We start from the raw sequence: 18,367 nt of genomic DNA on the forward strand, positions 1-18,367 counted from the left end.
GGTGTATATTCTTTGCATTGCATGAGCCGGACAATGTAAAAGTGAAGTGCTGCCACCTGTTGGATCTTTGGTGTAAACGCTGTCTTTGTTGTGGCCTTTTGACAATGCTGCGTTTAAAACCATCGGAAGTATTGGTATTCAGTTTAAACAATATGGGTATAGCTATGGCAGTTTATATGCCTTCTATCCCCTGTAACCTGTGGCTATATGACAAAACAGGTCTGCTGCTCCCTCGTTAAAACAGCGCTCAAATCTACCTTTGTCCGAGGGACTATTCTGATTTTACTGCCTAAGAGATTTTGAATTTACGACTGCTGTTATTGACATGTGAAGGCAGATAAGTGGCCAAACATGGCGGACACGGATGAGCCGTAAGTAGCTGCCGAAGAAACAAGCAAGAAACACAGTTATTAACTGCCCGAAAGATGCTTTCAAATCTCATTAACCTACGAGAGCACAGCATGAATGAACCTTCTTTTATTCTCTCTTTTTAGGGAGAAGAAAAGAAGGAGAGTAGTGGAGCTGACTGAGAAGTTAGTGATGAATTGGTAGAACTGCCGGAAGGTTTGAGGTTATTAGACAGAAGGAAGGTTAACGTTAGCTAGCTGAGGAAGCTAACCTGATACTGGTTGTGAACGAAATATAAAAGTAGCTAGTCTACGAACAAAACTACTGGCTAGCTGAGCGTCAGTAGCTAACACGTCTGTACAGTGATTGCTTTGTAGAATAACTCACCTCTATTCAAAGTTAGAGGTCTTTACTGCTTGTTCTCACTGTTGACATGTTAGCTATTCGCCTAGCGTACCAACAGGGAGCTGTCCAGGCAGGAGAGTTTGAAACCCAAATGTCATAGGGTCACAAACGCACACTTGTCAGATATGCAGTGGAAGGGTTAAACTTATTATATCATATGGATTAGATATGTTAGAGAGCAGCCGCTGACACAGGACAGGCACCAGAACACAAGTGAAAGTCTATATTACCCCCATTTAGTCCCTCGAACCTGTTAATTTATTGCATGATCAGCTGTAAACATAATACCCGTGCTATGTGAAAATTAATCATTAATCAGAGTACTGAGTTTAGGTCTTGACTGATTTTAATATTTGTGCATGATCTCTTTAGATTTTGTGTAATATCAAACCATTCAGTATTATGCATGCCATCTACCCTTAAATACTCTGAGATTGTCAGAGATGCTGCTGATGACTAAATGTACATATTGCTGTTTTCAGGATGGTGGTGGATGGAGGCAATGGACGCACCTGTGAGTGGGAGGGCCGATGGAACCATATCAAAAAGTTTCTGGAGAGGTCAGGGCCCTTCACACATCCGGACTTTGAACCAAGCACAGAGGTAATAATTACATTCACACAGCTTGTATGATTCAAGTTTTGTATTTATCATTGTATTATACTTACATATAATGTCCATCATCTCTCACCACAGTCACTACAGTTTATGTTAGAAACCTGCAAAATCCTGGTGATTGGTGCTGGTGGTCTGGGATGTGAGCTGCTGAAAGACCTGGTAGGATCACTATCATCATGAATACTTGAAAAGTTTAATTTAACTTTTAATGATTGATAAAGTTTTTTTTTTTTTTTTGCTTTTATTTGTCTTGTGGGACAGGCTTTATCAGGTGTTCGCAACATCCACGTTGTCGACATGGACACCATTGATGTTTCCAACCTGAATCGACAGTTCCTTTTCAGGTCAGTATTGTTGTGGAGTGCTTTCTGTGAATGGTTTATGACCTGTATTATTATAATGTAATGTTTTAATCAAGTAATTATTTTCTGTTATTGTGTAACGTTGACCAGGCCAAAAGATGTAGGTCGACCCAAGGCAGATGTTGCAGCTGATTTTATCAACAGCCGAATACCTGGATGCTGTGTAGTCCCGTATCCTTTTGATGGTGATGCATGGTGTGGCACTGGTTCGAACATTGTTGCAAGATTTTAGATGACAGACAAAAATGGAGTTGTTCAAAATGCAAAATCAATAATTCATAATCCAAACAGAAAGAACAAGGTTGCCCTGCTGTAGTGTGTGAACTGTGAAAATTCACAAACTTTGATAATAAAACTGCAAGCAGTTGTACATAATTTCAGAATAATATAGTTTAATATGTAATGCAGACATACAGTAAACACCATTCTTAGAACAAGGTCTGTTTGAACTCCTAAATGCTTTGTGCAGACATTTTAACAAAATTCAAGACTTGGATGAAACATTCTACAGACGTAAGTATCTTTATGATATAAATGTCCTACTAGTTGGAAATGGTTGGCGTGGGTGTAACAGTACAGCCAGTTTATGATTCAGTTCAGTGCAGAATACAGGGCTCGAGTTTTGATTCACTCACAATACTTTTCACTATAATAAACTACTTGAGACTGACAGACAGACTGAAAATTTAAAAGGGTAAAAGTGTTATATATATATATATATAAAACACTGGCTCTCTGACCAAAAGGCTGATACAGTCCCGCTCAGCACTGCTCAGCTAGCCTGTGCTGAATTATATTGGGATCCATTCTTCAGCTCTTTGATGAACATTGTGTTTTATATTATGAAATATTGTTCAACAAGATTTCTCGATGCAGTCTAACTTGTACTGGTAGGACTGCACCATTATCAGACATTATTATATATTATCAACATTTGAATGTATTCATCTCCCTGGTTTCATCTAGAATTCCACATAATTGTCTGTGGACTGGACTCCATAGTTGCCAGGAGGTGGATGAATGGTATGCTGGTAAGTTATTCTTTTTCATTGAACTTTTTTACAGTCCTTGTTTTCTTCTTATATTTGCCAATTATCTATGCTAGGGTTTCTTTGAGTAATGCTTGCAATTAATTAATGCTAAAGCTGCTGGCGTTGTGCAAAAAAGGAAGTTTTGTGTAACCCCTGTGTCTTTCTGTGCAGCTGTCTTTGCTGTTGTATGAGGATGGTGTCTTGGATCCAGGTTCCATCATTCCTTTAATTGATGGAGGGACGGAAGGCTTTAAAGGTAATGCCAGAGTCATTCTCCCTGGCATGACTGCCTGCATTGACTGCACCCTTGAGCTTTATCCTCCTCAGGTAAGATTGCATTTTTTATTAAATGTGTTGGTGTTTACAACATCTTAATGGTGTTACACAGTAAGAGCAGTTCCTTGTCAGCCTCCTAAAATACACTTGTCTTTGTAGATCAACTTCCCAATGTGTACAATAGCCTCCATGCCTCGCTTGCCAGAACATTGCATTGAGTATGTCCGGATTCTGCAGTGGCCCAAAGAGACACCCTTTGGAGGTACGAAATTACCCTGCAGTTCCAATAATTTTGGTTAAAGGGTGCAGAATGAACATTAAGTATGCTTGAGCTTGAGGCTCAACAAACCCTGCCCCCTGACTTGCAAGACCCATTAATACAAAAAGTCAAATGTAGTTTTTTGTTTGTTTACGTGGATTAGATGGTGTGGGCCTGGATGGAGATGACCCGGAACACATTCAGTGGGTGTACCAGAGATCTCTGGAGAGGGCAGCAGAGTTCAACATAACAGGAGTCACATATAGACTAACCCAGGGTGAGCACACATCTATCTGTCATGACCAGAACAACGCTATATGTCTTGCAGCTCCGCTGGGAGACAGGCCAAAGTACATAAAACACAGCAAGCTGTTCCTGTTTGAATCGCTTTTGAACCTTAACATCTTAGCCTGTGTCTGTAAAACTTTCTAAAAAAAAAGGAAAAACATTGCAACCAACATTTCTTATGGATGTTCACTCTGATCAGCAGAGTTGTATAGCTTTTATTTTTAGAAGTAAGCAAAACATATTTTCTATATCCTGCTGCAGGTGTTGTTAAGAGGATAATCCCTGCTGTAGCATCTACAAATGCTGTTATTGCTGGTAAGTAACTGCAAGCAAATATTTGAGAAAGTATTTTAGTGGAGAACTGTGGACCTTAATAGAAGATTTTATGCCCTGCCATATAAGAGTTAATCATTTCCAAACAGTACTAAGTATGCTGACTTCCTGTAAACAGAAATCTTTTTTTCACCCAGCTGCTTGCGCAACCGAGGTTTTCAAAATAGCATCAAGGTGAGTTTGCAGGCTTTGCTTGGCAGCCATATGCACACAACAAATGTTTGTATAAAACTGTGCCACCTCACCATTTCTCAAGATGTTACCTTTTTGATCCTCAGTGCCTATATGCCTCTCAATAACTACATGGTCTTCAATGATGTTGACGGCCTATACACATATACTTTTGAGGCAGAACGGAAGGTTTGTCCCTGAATTGCATTTGCCAGTTCATGTTTGCTACAGTGATCAAGTAGCCTTTTAGATAAGGTATATTTATGTTCACTGTTGTTGCAGGAAAACTGTTCAGCCTGCAGTCAAGTACCTCTGGACTTGCGCTTTGCTCCATCTTCCAAACTCCAGGAAGTGCTAGACTACTTGACCGAGAGTGCTTCCCTGTAAGTTTGCCTACCGCATTAGAATGTAATATCAATTCCCACAGTATAACTAACATACCCAAGTTCTTCTTACGGTCATACTGTGTTATCTTGCTGTTTGATTTGCAGGCATGTATTGTACATTGTCTTGAACAACCAAATATAATATTGTTTTTAGACAAATGAAATCTCCTGCAGTAACAGCAACAGTGGAAGGAAAGAACAAGACGCTATATTTACAGGTAATAAACCTCTGGCTTCACACTGTTTTGTGTTTTCAGTTCAGTCTCATGGGAGTCTAAGTCTGAGTGTCTTGTGGTATTGAGAGGTGTTTCCTAGGAATGCTCATTTTTATTTATTTTTTTCTGACTATTAGCTGACACTCGTCAATTGACCATTAACTGTTAACAATAAGATTAAAATGCACTATTTAGACTAGACAAATGTTTGTAAATAAAGTATAATATCCTCTCCTGTGTAGGAAAATAATAAATAACTTATAAATAGTAAATAGTAGCCAGACTTTGTAATGTATGAACAAAAAAACAAACAAACAAAATGAAAACACACATTGAATCCTCAAGAGCATTGTAACAAAAGCCTCCTCCTCTGCTCAAATACTGTGACAATCTGTTGCTTCTGATTGGATGATTAGAAATAGCCAACAGGTTAACCAAATGGAAACTTGCTGTTGCATGCTGTGGGGCTGGTCTGTTAACTGTGAGACCTGCTGCAGAGAATACCTGCTCAGATGATACTGATGGATACCTGAGGATATTTTAACTTTTTTAACTTTGTTTGAGCTTAAGTTCAGTGGGTGTTTTGTTTTACAGTCTGTTGCTTCAATTGAACAGAGGACTCGACCAAATCTCTCCAAAACTCTGAAAGGTGAGGTCTATATTTATACTGGATATGTTTTCTAGAAATGGCACAGGATACACTTTGAATTGGTCAGAATACAATGAATATATGAATGAATGTACTGTAAATATTCTGACTCAGTTATGTTGTGAACATGTTTTTTCCAGAGCTGGGGCTGACTGACGGACAAGAGCTGGCTGTAGCTGATGTCACCACACCACAGACCATGTTGTTCAGACTCTGCTTTACCTCATAGGATAAACTCAAGCACTCCCACAACCAGTTGATGTCATTCTTGTTTCTTGGCCGACTATGACTGGATGCAGAATGTTGAAAATGGCTAAAAACTGGAGCGGTTTACAGTGTATTCAGTCACAATATAAATGATTATACATTAGCTAATTTTATTGTTTTAATGTACTTATTGACTAAAGTTAATGTTTTGCACTGAAAAGCCAAATCATAGGTCACACCTTGTTGTGTTTAAGTGATACATCGACTGCAGGTGTAAAGGATTTCTGCAGTTATGTGTTATCTGCACTACAACCTAAAGTGTGCTCTGTGCAAAGAAAGAGACAGGCAGTGGGTACTTTGAAAAAGATTATTCTGTACTTCTGCTCTGGCATAGAATATTTTAAATATTTATTTATTCCAACACCGTTTTTTTAGTTGCAGTAACCACTGAAGTGGCAATGAAGAGATGCTGTTAATGATGTGTGAACTGGAATAAAATGTTTTTTTCTTACATAGCACAGTGTCTGTGTTTTTTATGTATATATTTTGTTTATATTATATTTTTATATTATAATTGTGGGAGTGAAATAATATTCACTCAGAAAGTATAGCTGGACTGAGATGAGCCTGTCTGTATGAGATCCACCCTTTGCCTATATGTATCAACACAGAGTGTGTATTTTCAAGGTAAGGGTGAAGTTCTGAATAAGCAAAGGCTCAAGCAGTAACATATTGAACTAATAATAAATACGCACTGCACTTGTGTAGAAACCCGAGTCTGAAAGCTGGACGGTTCAGTAGTTAAACTAGGTTTTGGAGGGTCTCCCCCTGCTGACTGGACTTCCTTACATCATCCCCGGCCAGGCCCAGTCAGACCGGATCATGACGTCACGGTGCTACGTGGAAAGGAAGTGGCAGGCAGGCTAATGCTAGCTGGGCTACAAGTTGAGAGCGACCAAAACAAACGATGACGGCCGAGCTAGAGACCACAAAAAAGCTTGTAATGATTTGGCTTTGATAGTAATGGCAGAGTTTCTGATGCGAAATTAGATACACGTGTTTGTACATGACTGACTTGCATAGATTATACAATTTTCAGTGCCAAATGTAATTGGGAGCTGTAACAGTTGGGATTGATGCTGTCCCTATACACCAGCGTTATGCGTTGGCTAACTTACAGCTTTGCTAACTAGCTAGGTGGTAGCTAGCTGTCAACTGAGCTTTTTCTAGGCAGAACAAAATTGGACATATCTGAATACTGTTCGCACCAGGTAACAGCTGACAACGGAAAATGCCGGGGCAGATAAAGTGACTGCTTTGTGTGGTGACGCCAGTTTCCCAACAAGAAGCGTGTAACAATTTCTGAACTTGGTGGTTGCTAGCTAACTTAAGAGTCGGAATGAGTTGGTTCAACGCATCTCACCTGTCCACCTTCGCCAAACAAGCTTTGACCACAGCTCAGAAGTCAATCGACCGTGTTCTGGACATCAAGGAAGGGGACCAATGGGGTGACACAACTGTAATGCCCTACGATGGTAAGTAACCGTACGAAGGGTGGCAACGCTTCATGTTGCCAGATGCTAATTTTGGATTACTGCTTCATAGATTAAAAATTATTTATTTTTGTCAGATGTCACATTACCTGGAAAGCTGTCATTAAGTGGAGGATGGGGGATGACGCAGTGGGAAGCACCCCCTGAGGAGAAGACCACCACTCCTCCTCCCTCCTCTGAGGCCATTACTACTCCTGTCACCCGCACAGTTGTGGATGAATCAGAAAACTTTTTCAGTGCCTTTCTGTCACCTGGAGATGTACAAGGTGTCCCCCAAAGCCAGGTAGTGTCTGTACCCCCGACTAAGTCCCAAAGGCGGCCTCAGGAGAAGCAGAAGAAAAACAAAGAGGCTGTGATCCAAAAAGACGTGAACACTCACAAGTCAGCACCTGCTGATAAGAGTCATGAGAATCAAACAGTTGCTGAGAGCCAGCCAGCGGAGTCTGAGTCTTCACCAGTAGCACCTCATCAAGACACTGTCCTCCTGCAGCCTGTTTCTCCTGTTTCTGCTGCCAGTGAACTACCTTGTAACCCTGACAGCGAAATGAATAGCGTAAAAACAGATGTTGGCTCAACAGTTAAACTAGATTCAAAAGCAGAGCAGTCACAGCCGCCATCGGAACACCAGGTTCAGCAGGATACCACTGACTCCGCTGAACCTTCTGCTGTCAATTCTGAGCCGAAGAGCTCTACTCCTTCTGATCCTGCGCCCTCGCCATCCTCTAAAGAAGTACTCTTAGAGCATAAAGACTCAAAGGTGGAAGACCGTCAAAATGATACTCCCTCCCCTCCAGTAAGCGCTTTCTCCTCAGGAACCTCTACCACCAGTGACATTGAAGTGCTCGACCACGAGAGTGTGTTGAGTGAGAGCTCAGCCAGCTCCAGACAAGAAACGGGCGAGGGTAAGGCTGGCCTTCACTTGATGCAAGGCTCATTCCAGCTTCTCACTGCCTCCACCTGTGGAGATTTCCCCCGACTGGAGGACTACCCCAAACTCACAGAGAGCTGTGGTTCCTCCTCAGATGCATTTGAGCGCATTGATTCATTCAGTGTGCAGTCACTGGATAGCCGGAGTGTCAGTGAGGTTAACTCAGATGATGAGATCCCCGGCAGTCGGACACTAGCATCTGTCACTGCAGGTCCTGCTCCTGTAACAGTGTCATCAACTGTATGTCAGAAGCAGGAAGATGGTGTAGTGGAGAAGGTAGGAGAGGAGGAAGAGGAGGAAGAGGAGGGATTCACTGAAACAATGAGGGAGCAGTCGCTGGATGAGATGGAGGAGAGTGGACGGAGTGCAACCCCTGTGAATAGTGAGCAGCCTGAAGACTTGACAGAGCAGGAACAGGAATCTGAGGCTAATGTCACACTGTCTGATCCTTCCTCCAACAATGAACAACAGATCACTCTTCCAATCACAGAGGAGATGAAAAGTGTCTCAACAGTTCAGATTCTGGAGCTTCAAAAGGTAACAGCTTTTCTTTGAATTCGTATGTAGCTGGTAATATCAGGTGTTAAAATGTGTTTTATGAACATATTGTATAGATGTTTTTAATACAGGCATGAGTCGGTCATGAGTCGATAAGATATTCTGCAAAATTTAAGTTTACAAGGTCCATGTATCTTTGTGGATCACAATGAATACACTAGAGCTTTTTGTTCGACTTTAAAACACCCGACCCTTTTGCCACAGCATTTTGGTAAACAAATATGAGGGCTAGTTGCCATAAACTAGTTGTGTATGTGCAGTACAATACCATGCAAAAGTCTTCTTGCATTCCAATTCCTTAGAATGCAAACCAGAAGTAAATCATTTTATTACACTGTCATGTCATATTTCCATTTCATCCTGTCTAACGTCTTTAATCTGAAGTTTCCCAAGTTGTCCAAGACCATTCCACAGTCATGTATGTTAAAATATCTGCCAGTACATAGTGTAGTCAGAATTATTGTTGCATCAGATATTGGTATTTCCCCTCTAAGTCCCAGAATTTGTTTTGCTATGTGAACAAGGCCATTGTAAACATCACAGAGTATATTTAAACACCACCACACTGCTTTCCCTGTTAGTAAGTTTTAAATTTTCAGGCATTTCTCTGCAACTGCTGTGGCAAACATAAAGAATGTTGATATGTTGTAGATGATGGATGAGCTGTCAGGTCGCCTTGAGAAGAGAGAGTCTCAGCTGCTAGCAGTCAGCAAAGACAAGGCCAGGCTGGAGGAGGAGTGTGACAATCTCAAAGAGTGAGTATATGGCACATGCACCTGCTTCACAAAGGCACTATAAGTGATCTTGATAAGGAAGTTGTTTTGACCAACATTCTCACTGGTATCCATTTCAGGCGTGGCTTTCCCAACACGAGCTATATTTAAGATTTTCAAACTGTTGTTGTTTTAAATATGAAAAACAAACAGTCATATTAAATATGTTTTTGTACTTATGTAAATACTAAACCTACAATATAGAAATACTGCTCAAATGTTCAGTGGTGTTTTCTTTAAGTAACTCTGCCTGTTTAATGCTTGAAATAATCTATGTATGCAGATCGTTTTGGCCTTGAGGCTGTATAGATTTTGACTATGAGCTCTTTCACTAATTAGTCTGTTCATCCTTCAGTGAAGTGATAAGCCTCAAGGAGGAGAGCTCCACTGTTCAGTCCCTAAAGGATGAGTTCACCCAGCGCATAGCAGATGCCGAAAGAAAGGCTCAGCTGGCCTGCAAAGAGAGAGATATAGCCAAGAAGGTAACTCTCATATTAGTGATCAGAGGCTCTACTTTCTCCATCTCCCATCAAACAAGTCGATAAACAGTAGTTCTCCTAGAGCTACAAAAGCATTTCATTTTTAAAAGCATGTATTTCTATGTTCAAATCCAAAATCAAGGTCCAAAGTTTCTGTGTCAAAGATATTTTTCTGTTCTACAGGAAATAAAGGGCTTGCGAGAGGAGCTCTCTACAAGGCTGAACTCCAGTGATACAATGGAGATCATCAAAGAGAAGGAAGAGCAGATCAGGGGCCTGCTTGAAGAGGGTAAGACACCTTTTCAGAGCAAACTGTTATTCACCACCTCCACCAAACCTGTTCACTCTAAACAGGTTGCACAGTCAAAATATATGTGAACATAAAGACAGTTGTTGACTTGGTCTTGAGTAATACTGCAGTTGCTTTTACTGTCTCCAGCTTCACAAAAAGTTGCTCATGTAGCACATGAGGTATTGAATTAAGAGTACGCAAGATGCCAGGTTGTGGTTTTAAAATTATAAATGCATTTACCAACTGAATATATACCTGTCTAAAGGTAATCTAACACATTAACTGTGTTCCAGCATACCTCAGTTATTATTTTATTATTTTTTTTAGCTTTGTCTTACAGTTAAAAAAAAGTTTGCAGATTTGCAAAGTGATTGAAATTGTGTAAAAAGACAGATCCTTCACTAATGTGTTCATTGTACAGTGGGACAGCACTAAGCCCTAAACAACTTGTCTGGAAATTTTAGATTAACAGAGTAAATGGATGGAAACCATGATTATAGTGTTACCACCATAATTTTAAAGTTATGGCAAATTATTTACTGGGGCTCAACAAATCTTGAAGTAGTACAGTGTGGATGGTTTAAAGAATTGCAGGTGCCTTTTTTACCTTTTTACTGAAATACAGACATGGTGGGTTTGTCTCAGCGTGTGTTTATAACTTTGCCTAAGTGGGTTTTGTTTCTCTCACTCTAAGGTGAAAAGTTGTCCAAGCAGCAGCTGCAGCACAGCAACATCATCAAGAAGCTGCGTGTGAAGGAGAAGGAGAGCGACGCAAAGATCATCAAGCAGCAGAAGAAAATCAAGGAGCAGGAAGAAGAGCTCAGGGACCTGCAGCAGGTCAGAATTCAGTCCAGTGTTAAAAGGTTGTACTTTTATACTGTCAAATTCAGACTTAACTGGCTTTTAGGACAGGTGTTGTTCCATTGTTTGACTTGTTTCTAGCTTTTCCCTTGAAAAAACCTGTTACCTATGCTACACTCTTTGAAAGGAATAAGCCACTTGAACCACACTCATTAGACTTTAGAAAATGAAAATAATGATGCCCAAATACACACCTCAGAACAATGTTATTGCTGCTGGCACTGGTCATTTGAGTGATCCAGGCAGGCTTGCAGGTTTAACATAATGATGGGTGTATTAGGCTGGATCATGTCAAAGTTATTTTTAGTGTATCACAAGATCACGTCAAAAAACCCCAAACACAATGACATCAGAACATCTCTTAATAATTCTTAATTAGTTAGCAAAGACATAATTAATACCTTGTTTTTTTTTTTTTTTGCATTGTCCTATATATAGTTCAAATAAAGCTGAAGAACATAAAGCCTTAAAATGTTTTATATCTGTGCATTTATGATTTGCTTATTTCTGTTAGTTACTAATTTTTCTTTGTCTTTTGTTGTAAGAAACAGTGTAAAACATGACTTGTTCTTCCCCAAAGACCGGGCTGGTGTTCCTCAGATACTGCCATGATTCGAGAAAGTGTTAGTTGTAATTGACTGCAATTCGTATAATTATCATTATCATTTTGCTCGTGTTTTATATGTTTAGGTTCTAGATGGGAAGGAGGAGGTGGAGAAACAGCACAGGGAAAACATCAAGAAGCTGAACGCTGTGGTGGAGCGGCAGGAGAAAGAGCTGAGCAGGCTGCAGTCAGACTCTGAGGAGCTGCAGGAGAAAAACAGAAGCCTACAGGCTGCTCTGGACAACTCTTATAAGTAAACACTGCCACACCCTACTGTTAATATTGAATACTGAGAACCAGAGCTCTTACTGTAAACATATTCCCTCAAGTTGGCCGTTATGTTCTTCCATGATTGAGTAAACAACACAGTATTTGGAAAGTGACAGGTTCATTGTGTGGCACTTCAGTTTATTGTATTTGAAAGGTAGCAATGAAACTGTAAGTGAACTGAAAGTGTTAACTTCTACCTTCCTCTATTTTTTTTAGGGTTTACATCTACATTGGGCATAGTGTAAGAATTGTAAGCATTTTATACATAGTCCTCCAGTTTTAAGGGACAAAAAATAGTTGGATAAATTAACATGTTATTAGATAATATTGTATATAAATACCCTGTAGTCATTGTTTCATTTCAAATCCAGTGTGCTGGAGTGCAGAGCCAAAGCAATAAAGAATGCTTCACTGTTCTCACTCTGACTACACTGTAATAAGGTCATGATGTTAATGGTCTTCTTCAACATCTGTTGCCAGGGAGCTGGCAGAACTCCACAAAGTGAATGCCAGCAGAGCCAGTGAGGCTGAAGAAGCAGCTCTGAGTAGGGAAACACAGGCCAAGGAGCAGCTAAGTGTGGCTTTGGAGAAAGCCCAAGAGGAGGCCAGGATGCAGCAGGAGGCACTGGCCAACCAGGTAATACATGCTCAGGATGTAGAAAACACACCATGGAACTGCTTGTTTGCTGGATTTGTGCTGTGTGGGGGACACAGGATATACTGAACTGAAGTTCATGCAACGTGTACAATAGGTTTTGGTAAAGAATCAGTAAACCTCAGGCTTCAAACATGAGTCAGTATTGCATCTATAATTTGTAACTGATTTTTTTGCCGTGGGGCTGGAAGTACTGCAGCCTCAGGGATTCTTAGTTGATGGTGATTGATTCTTTCACTACACCCAGACTTTGCTCAGCTACTCCTGCTTACATTCACAATATTACTATTAATGAGATACCACCTACAGCAGAGAAACAGAATGCAGAGATATTTGTTGGAGATACCACATTAGACAGAAAGTAATGTGAATATAGCAGTGACATTCTTTTTATTCATGCAGACTAATTTCATTTAAACATAAATGACACAGCTGGTACAGTCTGGGTTTATTGTTATGCCAGTACTGAATTTTCTGCACTTGACAGGTACTTTCTCGTTGCCATGTTTAACTGGACATTACTCCACCAACTCTTTATACTGTCGTGTACAGGTGGCTGACCTGAGACTGACTCTGCAGAGGGCTGAGCAACAGCAGGCAAGGAAGGAAGATTATTTGAGGGAGGAGATCAGTGAGCTTCAACAGGTAACATCATATGCTTGATTGAAGATGTCCAGCCAAGCAAGCTTATTGTGACAGGGCAGGATTTGTTCAATGTGTGCCATATTTTTCTTGTCAACAACACAGAGGCTCCAGGAGGCAGAGACGAGGAACCAGGAGCTCAGTCAGAGCGTTACCTCTGCAACACGGCCCCTTCTGCGACAGATTGAGAACTTGCAGGCCTCACTGGGCGGACAAACAGCATCCTGGGAAAAACTGGAGAAGAACATCTCTGATAGGCTCGGTAAGTTGCAGGAGTTTAACTGTATGTGTAAAACAATCACCATCACAGAGGTTAAAAATCTTAACCACTTTTTGTTCTCCTGTTTACTTTTGAACAGCTGATGCCCAGGCACAACTGGCTGTTGCTGTGGAGAAGGAGCGTTCAGCAACGGAGGAACTGCTGTCCATCAAGTCCCAGCTGGCTTCTCTGGAGTCCCAGAATTCCTTGCTCCGACAGGAGAAAGCCCGCCATCTGGCACAACTGGAGACTGAGAAGAGCAAGAGAGAGAAACTGGAGGATGAGAGCAGCAGGTAATGAATTACAACTTAAAACTCAGGTCTACAGAGTTTAGTGATGATGTACATCCATCCATCAACCAGTCACCATAAATATATTGTCTGTTGTCAGTATATTTGGAATGGGGAGTGGGATTCATTTAATTTTGTTCTCAGGAACTTATTTGCTTTGCAGTCCTTGTGTACAATGTATGGAGGAGTGAGAGCATCAAAGGATGGCTAATAAATACAGATTTTTCCAAGTTGCATCAGAAGCCCTGTTCAGACCTGGCATTGACATCTGTCTCATGTGATCCGATCCAAAGTGAACAGTTTTAAGTACAGATGTGAGCGCACCCAAGATGTATTGAGGACGCATCTGAGATCCTATCACTGAGACCACATTCGGAGGTGGTCTGGGCCAATGTAGCCACATTCTCTTAGCAGTATGAATGTAAATGTGTCCTGGGCCACATTGAAGGACTACCTACTCTGCTGGCATCCTCTGCCACAGTCTAATTAGTTCCAAAACAGTTCATAATGATTAGAAAATATTTTACTGTTGCAAATGGATAAAACTTTATTTCACTGTAGAGCTGTGAGCAGCGCATTGGTTCTCTCAACCCCTTTGTACAGCTCTCACTCACTCACACATCTGTTGCATTGGCTAAAAACACTGCATAACTGTTTATTTGCATATAAAGAAGGAACGTGAGACCTGATCACAAGTAGTCACTGGAGATGCATTTTAAAGCCAGGTGTGAACTGATGAGAGCTGACCACTTGTGATTGGATCACTGAAGACACATGTTAATGTCTGGTCTCATCAGGGCCAGAGATGCACTAAGTAGCAAATTTCCATGACTGGAAATTGAACTCGGACTGCTGTAGTGAGAGTGCTGAATCCTAACCACAAGACCACTGAGAGTGTATTGCAGATGAAAGAGACGCTGTATTACAAAAATAGAAGAGTTGTCTTTTTCTTAAGCTTTTATCTAAATTCTTAGTGTGTTTGCCCACAGTTGGTGTTATTTTTGTGCCTTTGTGCTGGCGACAGCCAGGGCCTGAGACATTCTGTTTTCAGGTTGTCCATCCGTCCCATCTTGGTGAATGCAGTATTTCAAGAACATTCACTTGGACTCAAGGTTGAGCTGATTAGATTTTAGTGGTCAAAAAGTCAAGGATTTGTGAGTTTTCATAAGTTTATCTATTGATTATGTGTGTTCCTGGTCACAATTGGGTGCCACACTACTTTGTTAAGGGGAAGGGTTAAAACAGAATGGTGGCCCAAAAGAATACTGCCTTAGACCTGTACCAAGCAGCTAGACATGTGAATAAAATCACTAGCACTGTTTTTCAGACTGTGGAAGTTGTCAGAAACATTTAGTCATCACATCTCCCCTTGTTATGCTAATGCTTCCTGGAGAGTGTTTTATGTTTAACAACAAAGCCATTTGTGAGTCAGAGTATGAATGTAGGCAGGGGCCTGGGGAGCCCCCTCCCCCTTCCAAGGGAACCACTCATGCATGTGCACATGGCCGTGTGTGACAGGGCCGTGTTTTGTGTGGAGGGGGGGTTTTGCAAGGGGCCAGTGGCGCAATGGATAACGCGTCTGACTACGGATCAGAAGATTCTAGGTTCGACTCCTGGCTGGCTCGAAAAGTTTTTGTCTCATTTTGATGGGTGTCTTTGTTATGGTGCACTGTGCAGGAATTATGTGACACAGAGGGAGAAAAAATACCACATGGCAGTAAATAAAAATGATTAAATATATTTATTTAAGCTGATGTTGTATAATTCTTGCAGAACCATGTGTCTCCTTCAGTGGAGAAGCTCACGGAGATTGTCTCTATATTTCACTCTTGCTATGCTTTTGATTAAGCCTGTCAGAGAGGTATTATGTTAGTTTTGAGTCCTTAATACGGTTGATTGTTTGTTGTCACTTCTTGCTTTTTATCTCAATGTAGGGAACATGTTGACCTGGAAAACCTGCGAGGAGAACACAGTCGAATGCTAGAAGAGACCAAGAAGGAAAAGGTACCACAATGCTCTCTCCTACTGTTGTTGTTGCTCTCTATGAAACAGTTTCTTCATATGTGCATTTTTGCTTCTTCTACCAGCTGCTGCTGACCAATCAGCTAGAAATGGAGAAGATGAAGGTGGAGCAAGAGAAGAAGAAATGCTACTTAGCACAAGAGGCACTCAAGGAAAAGGTTAAGGAGGATTTTAGAAGTTATTAACATCAACTATGATCTTAAGTCTGTTTTATTTAATCAGCATTTCTCCATCTAAAGAGGGAGGATGTTTTAGTTTTGCTCTCTAATGTGAAATTATTTCCTCTCAGGAGCGGAAGGCTATGACCCACTCTGTAGGAGAGCCTGCAGCATCTTCCACACCCTCCTTGTCCCGCTCCAGCTCCATCAGTGGGGTGGACAATGCTGGTCTACACACCCCTATTCTTTCCCAGGTGCACACTTGGAAAAAAGTTAAAATCTAGAAATGAATTTGAGTTTGTACATGCTTGGATTTGTGTAGCTTCTTTGGTTTTATTCCTTGTTTTACTCTTCCATAGGATGACTCCTTAGACCACTCACTAGGCACCATGACCATGTCTGTTTCGATGAGCGGAACCAACCTGTACGAGGCTGCCAGGCTGTCTGGAGGATCCAGCATCATAGAGAACCTCCAGTCTCAGCTCAAACTGAGAGAAGGAGAGATAGCTCAGCTGCAGGTAGCAATTCAGAACAAAGTTGTGAAGGGTACTGAAAACTTTATTCATGAGTTTGATGGTTCTGCTACATCTCAGCACCACCTGCCTGTAGATAGAGGGCTGAACAAATCTAGGTTTTCTTTCAATAAAAATAAAATAAAATAAACGTGAAAAAAACATCAATAGCAAAAGTAACATTTTGATAGAAAGAAATTAGTCATCTCCTGTAATCAAAGCCAGTTACAGTATGTACCAGTGGTTTTTACTACACTTTTTCTTTCCTTCTGCTGTTGCAGCTTGAAATCTCTAGTCTGGAGAGGAGTCGCTCTGTGATGGCAGAAGAGCTGGTTCGACTTACCAATCAAAATGATGAGATGGAGGAGAAGGTGAAGGAGATTCCCAAGTTGAAAATTCAGCTCAAGGTGAGAACTATAAATCTTGCGTATAGTCTCGGAGATCGGAAAAGATGTGTTGTTGTAACTATGAAACTCTTCAGAAGCACTGTGTCAGCACAGGTTCATATTCTTCTGTGTGTGACTGTGCATAACAGGATCTGGAGCAGAGGCACAACACCATCCTGCAGATGTATGGAGAAAAGGCTGAAGAGGCGGAGGAGCTGAGATTGGACCTTGAAGATGTGAAGAACATGTACAAAACCCAGATTGATGAACTCCTGCAGAACCAGAAATAAACTGTCTTTACTTCACTGTTACGTCTGGGACACTCACAAGCAAATCAGTCGGTCATCTTAGCCACAAATGCGTTCACAGAAGAAGAGAGGACATAAAATTTAAGTCTAATCACTCTGTCAAAACAAAATTCATTTATCTTTATCTATTATTTTATTTTGATTAATTTTAATATACTCTATTTAAGTGGGGTGTTGGGATTACACATAACATACACTGCATTATTACAGAATCATTATGAAGGAGAGCCACAGTTTGTGATTCAGGTGTCCATTTTAAATCTTTGGGCATTAGTACAAACTTTGCTTTAGACCTAATTCCTCATGATTAAACCTTTGACGTAGTATTGTATAGACAGTTTATAACTGTAGAAGATGGTGAAGGGTTTTTGCACTATACAAAGTCATACTTCTTCATTTCTTGAGGCATAATCAGAATGGTTTAAGAAATATATAAAAATTTGTACAGAGAAATGTATGTATTCTTAACTCCTTACAAATCACAAAATGTGGTCTAGATCTGAGAGTAGTATGTGATCGAAATCCTGAAAATGGGATTTTAATTATATAAATATGTAAATGAATAAACATTTATTTGAGTGGTGAAAAGTACTGTCATTCTTGTTTTGTGTGGAATCCCACATTGAAAGTCAGCGTTTTCATTGCATTTCCACAAAATACTACATTATCTGAATGCTACACAAAACTAACTTAAATAAATTTTCATGTGCTGAACAATTCCACACAGTTGTCCAATCTACATATATACATTTTATATTGAATGTGAAACATAACCTACATAACCCACATAAACATAACCTTGTAATTACAAAATTAAGAGAAGCAGGTGTGCTTCTAAGGGTAAAGTGTGGTTTAAAGATAAAGTGTAGTTTAAGGGTAAAGTGTAGTTTAAAGATAAAGTGTGGTTTAAGGGTAAAGTGTGGTTTAAGGATAAAGTGTAGTTTAAGGGTAAAGTGTAGTTTAAGGATAAAGTGTAGTTAAAGGGTAAAGTGTAGTTTAAGGGTAAAGTGTGGTTTAAAGATAAAGTGTGGTTTAAGGGTAAAGTGTAGTTTAAGGATAAAGTGTGGTTCAAGGGTAAAGTGTAGTTTAAGGGTAAAGTGTAGTTTAACGGTAAAGTGTAGTTTAAAGATAAAGTGTAGTTTAACGGTAAAGTGTAGTTTAAAGATAAAGTGTAGTTTAAGGGTAAAGTGTGGTTTAAAGATAAAGTGTGGTTTAAGGGTAAAGTGTGGTTTAAGGGTAAAGTGTGGTTTAAAGATAAATAGTGGTTTA

The 18,367-nt window shown here is 40.3% G+C and overlaps 2 protein-coding genes and 1 non-coding gene across 8 annotated transcripts; all 3 read left to right on the forward strand.

The window, feature by feature from the left end:
- Positions 1 to 260: 260 nt before the first annotated feature.
- On the forward strand, positions 261 to 6,063 carry uba3 (ubiquitin-like modifier activating enzyme 3). Of its 6 annotated transcripts, none has more exons than XM_071494873.1 (18): positions 261 to 371; positions 495 to 533; positions 1,236 to 1,356; positions 1,450 to 1,530; positions 1,633 to 1,715; positions 1,824 to 1,904; positions 2,203 to 2,246; positions 2,700 to 2,764; positions 2,936 to 3,091; positions 3,200 to 3,302; positions 3,463 to 3,576; positions 3,849 to 3,902; positions 4,058 to 4,094; positions 4,199 to 4,280; positions 4,374 to 4,474; positions 4,632 to 4,695; positions 5,287 to 5,341; positions 5,482 to 6,063. In XM_071494873.1, the coding sequence occupies exons 1-18, from the start codon at positions 352 to 354 to the stop codon at positions 5,568 to 5,570; spliced, it is 1,389 nt and encodes a 462-aa protein (XP_071350974.1). In that variant the 5' UTR covers positions 261 to 351; the 3' UTR covers positions 5,571 to 6,063. The 6 variants fall into 6 exon arrangements, with proteins under 6 accessions (XP_071350974.1, XP_071350975.1, XP_071350972.1 ...); XM_071494871.1 differs by having other exon boundaries at positions 337 to 371; positions 495 to 548; XM_071494874.1 differs by lacking the exon at positions 495 to 533 and having other exon boundaries at positions 289 to 371.
- Positions 6,064 to 6,460: 397 nt separating this feature from the next.
- On the forward strand, positions 6,461 to 17,686 carry tmf1 (TATA element modulatory factor 1). Its single transcript, XM_071494337.1, has 17 exons — positions 6,461 to 7,083; positions 7,179 to 8,566; positions 9,239 to 9,342; positions 9,716 to 9,842; positions 10,023 to 10,128; positions 10,826 to 10,968; positions 11,683 to 11,849; positions 12,347 to 12,503; positions 13,074 to 13,166; positions 13,269 to 13,425; positions 13,523 to 13,715; positions 15,647 to 15,716; positions 15,800 to 15,892; positions 16,024 to 16,146; positions 16,252 to 16,410; positions 16,686 to 16,811; positions 16,940 to 17,686. The coding sequence occupies exons 1-17, from the start codon at positions 6,948 to 6,950 to the stop codon at positions 17,078 to 17,080; spliced, it is 3,483 nt and encodes a 1,160-aa protein (XP_071350438.1). The 5' UTR covers positions 6,461 to 6,947; the 3' UTR covers positions 17,081 to 17,686.
- trnar-acg (transfer RNA arginine (anticodon ACG)) lies at positions 15,265 to 15,337 on the forward strand. The gene has a single exon. It is a non-coding gene; the product is annotated as a tRNA-Arg (tRNA).
- Positions 17,687 to 18,367: the final 681 nt, after the last annotated feature.

The sequence above is a fragment of the Trachinotus anak genome, unplaced genomic scaffold (assembly GCF_046630095.1).
Source record: "Trachinotus anak isolate AG129_WGS33_773 ecotype Australia unplaced genomic scaffold, CSIRO_AGI_Tana_v1 ptg000013l, whole genome shotgun sequence".
NCBI lineage: Eukaryota > Metazoa > Chordata > Actinopteri > Carangiformes > Carangidae > Trachinotus > Trachinotus anak.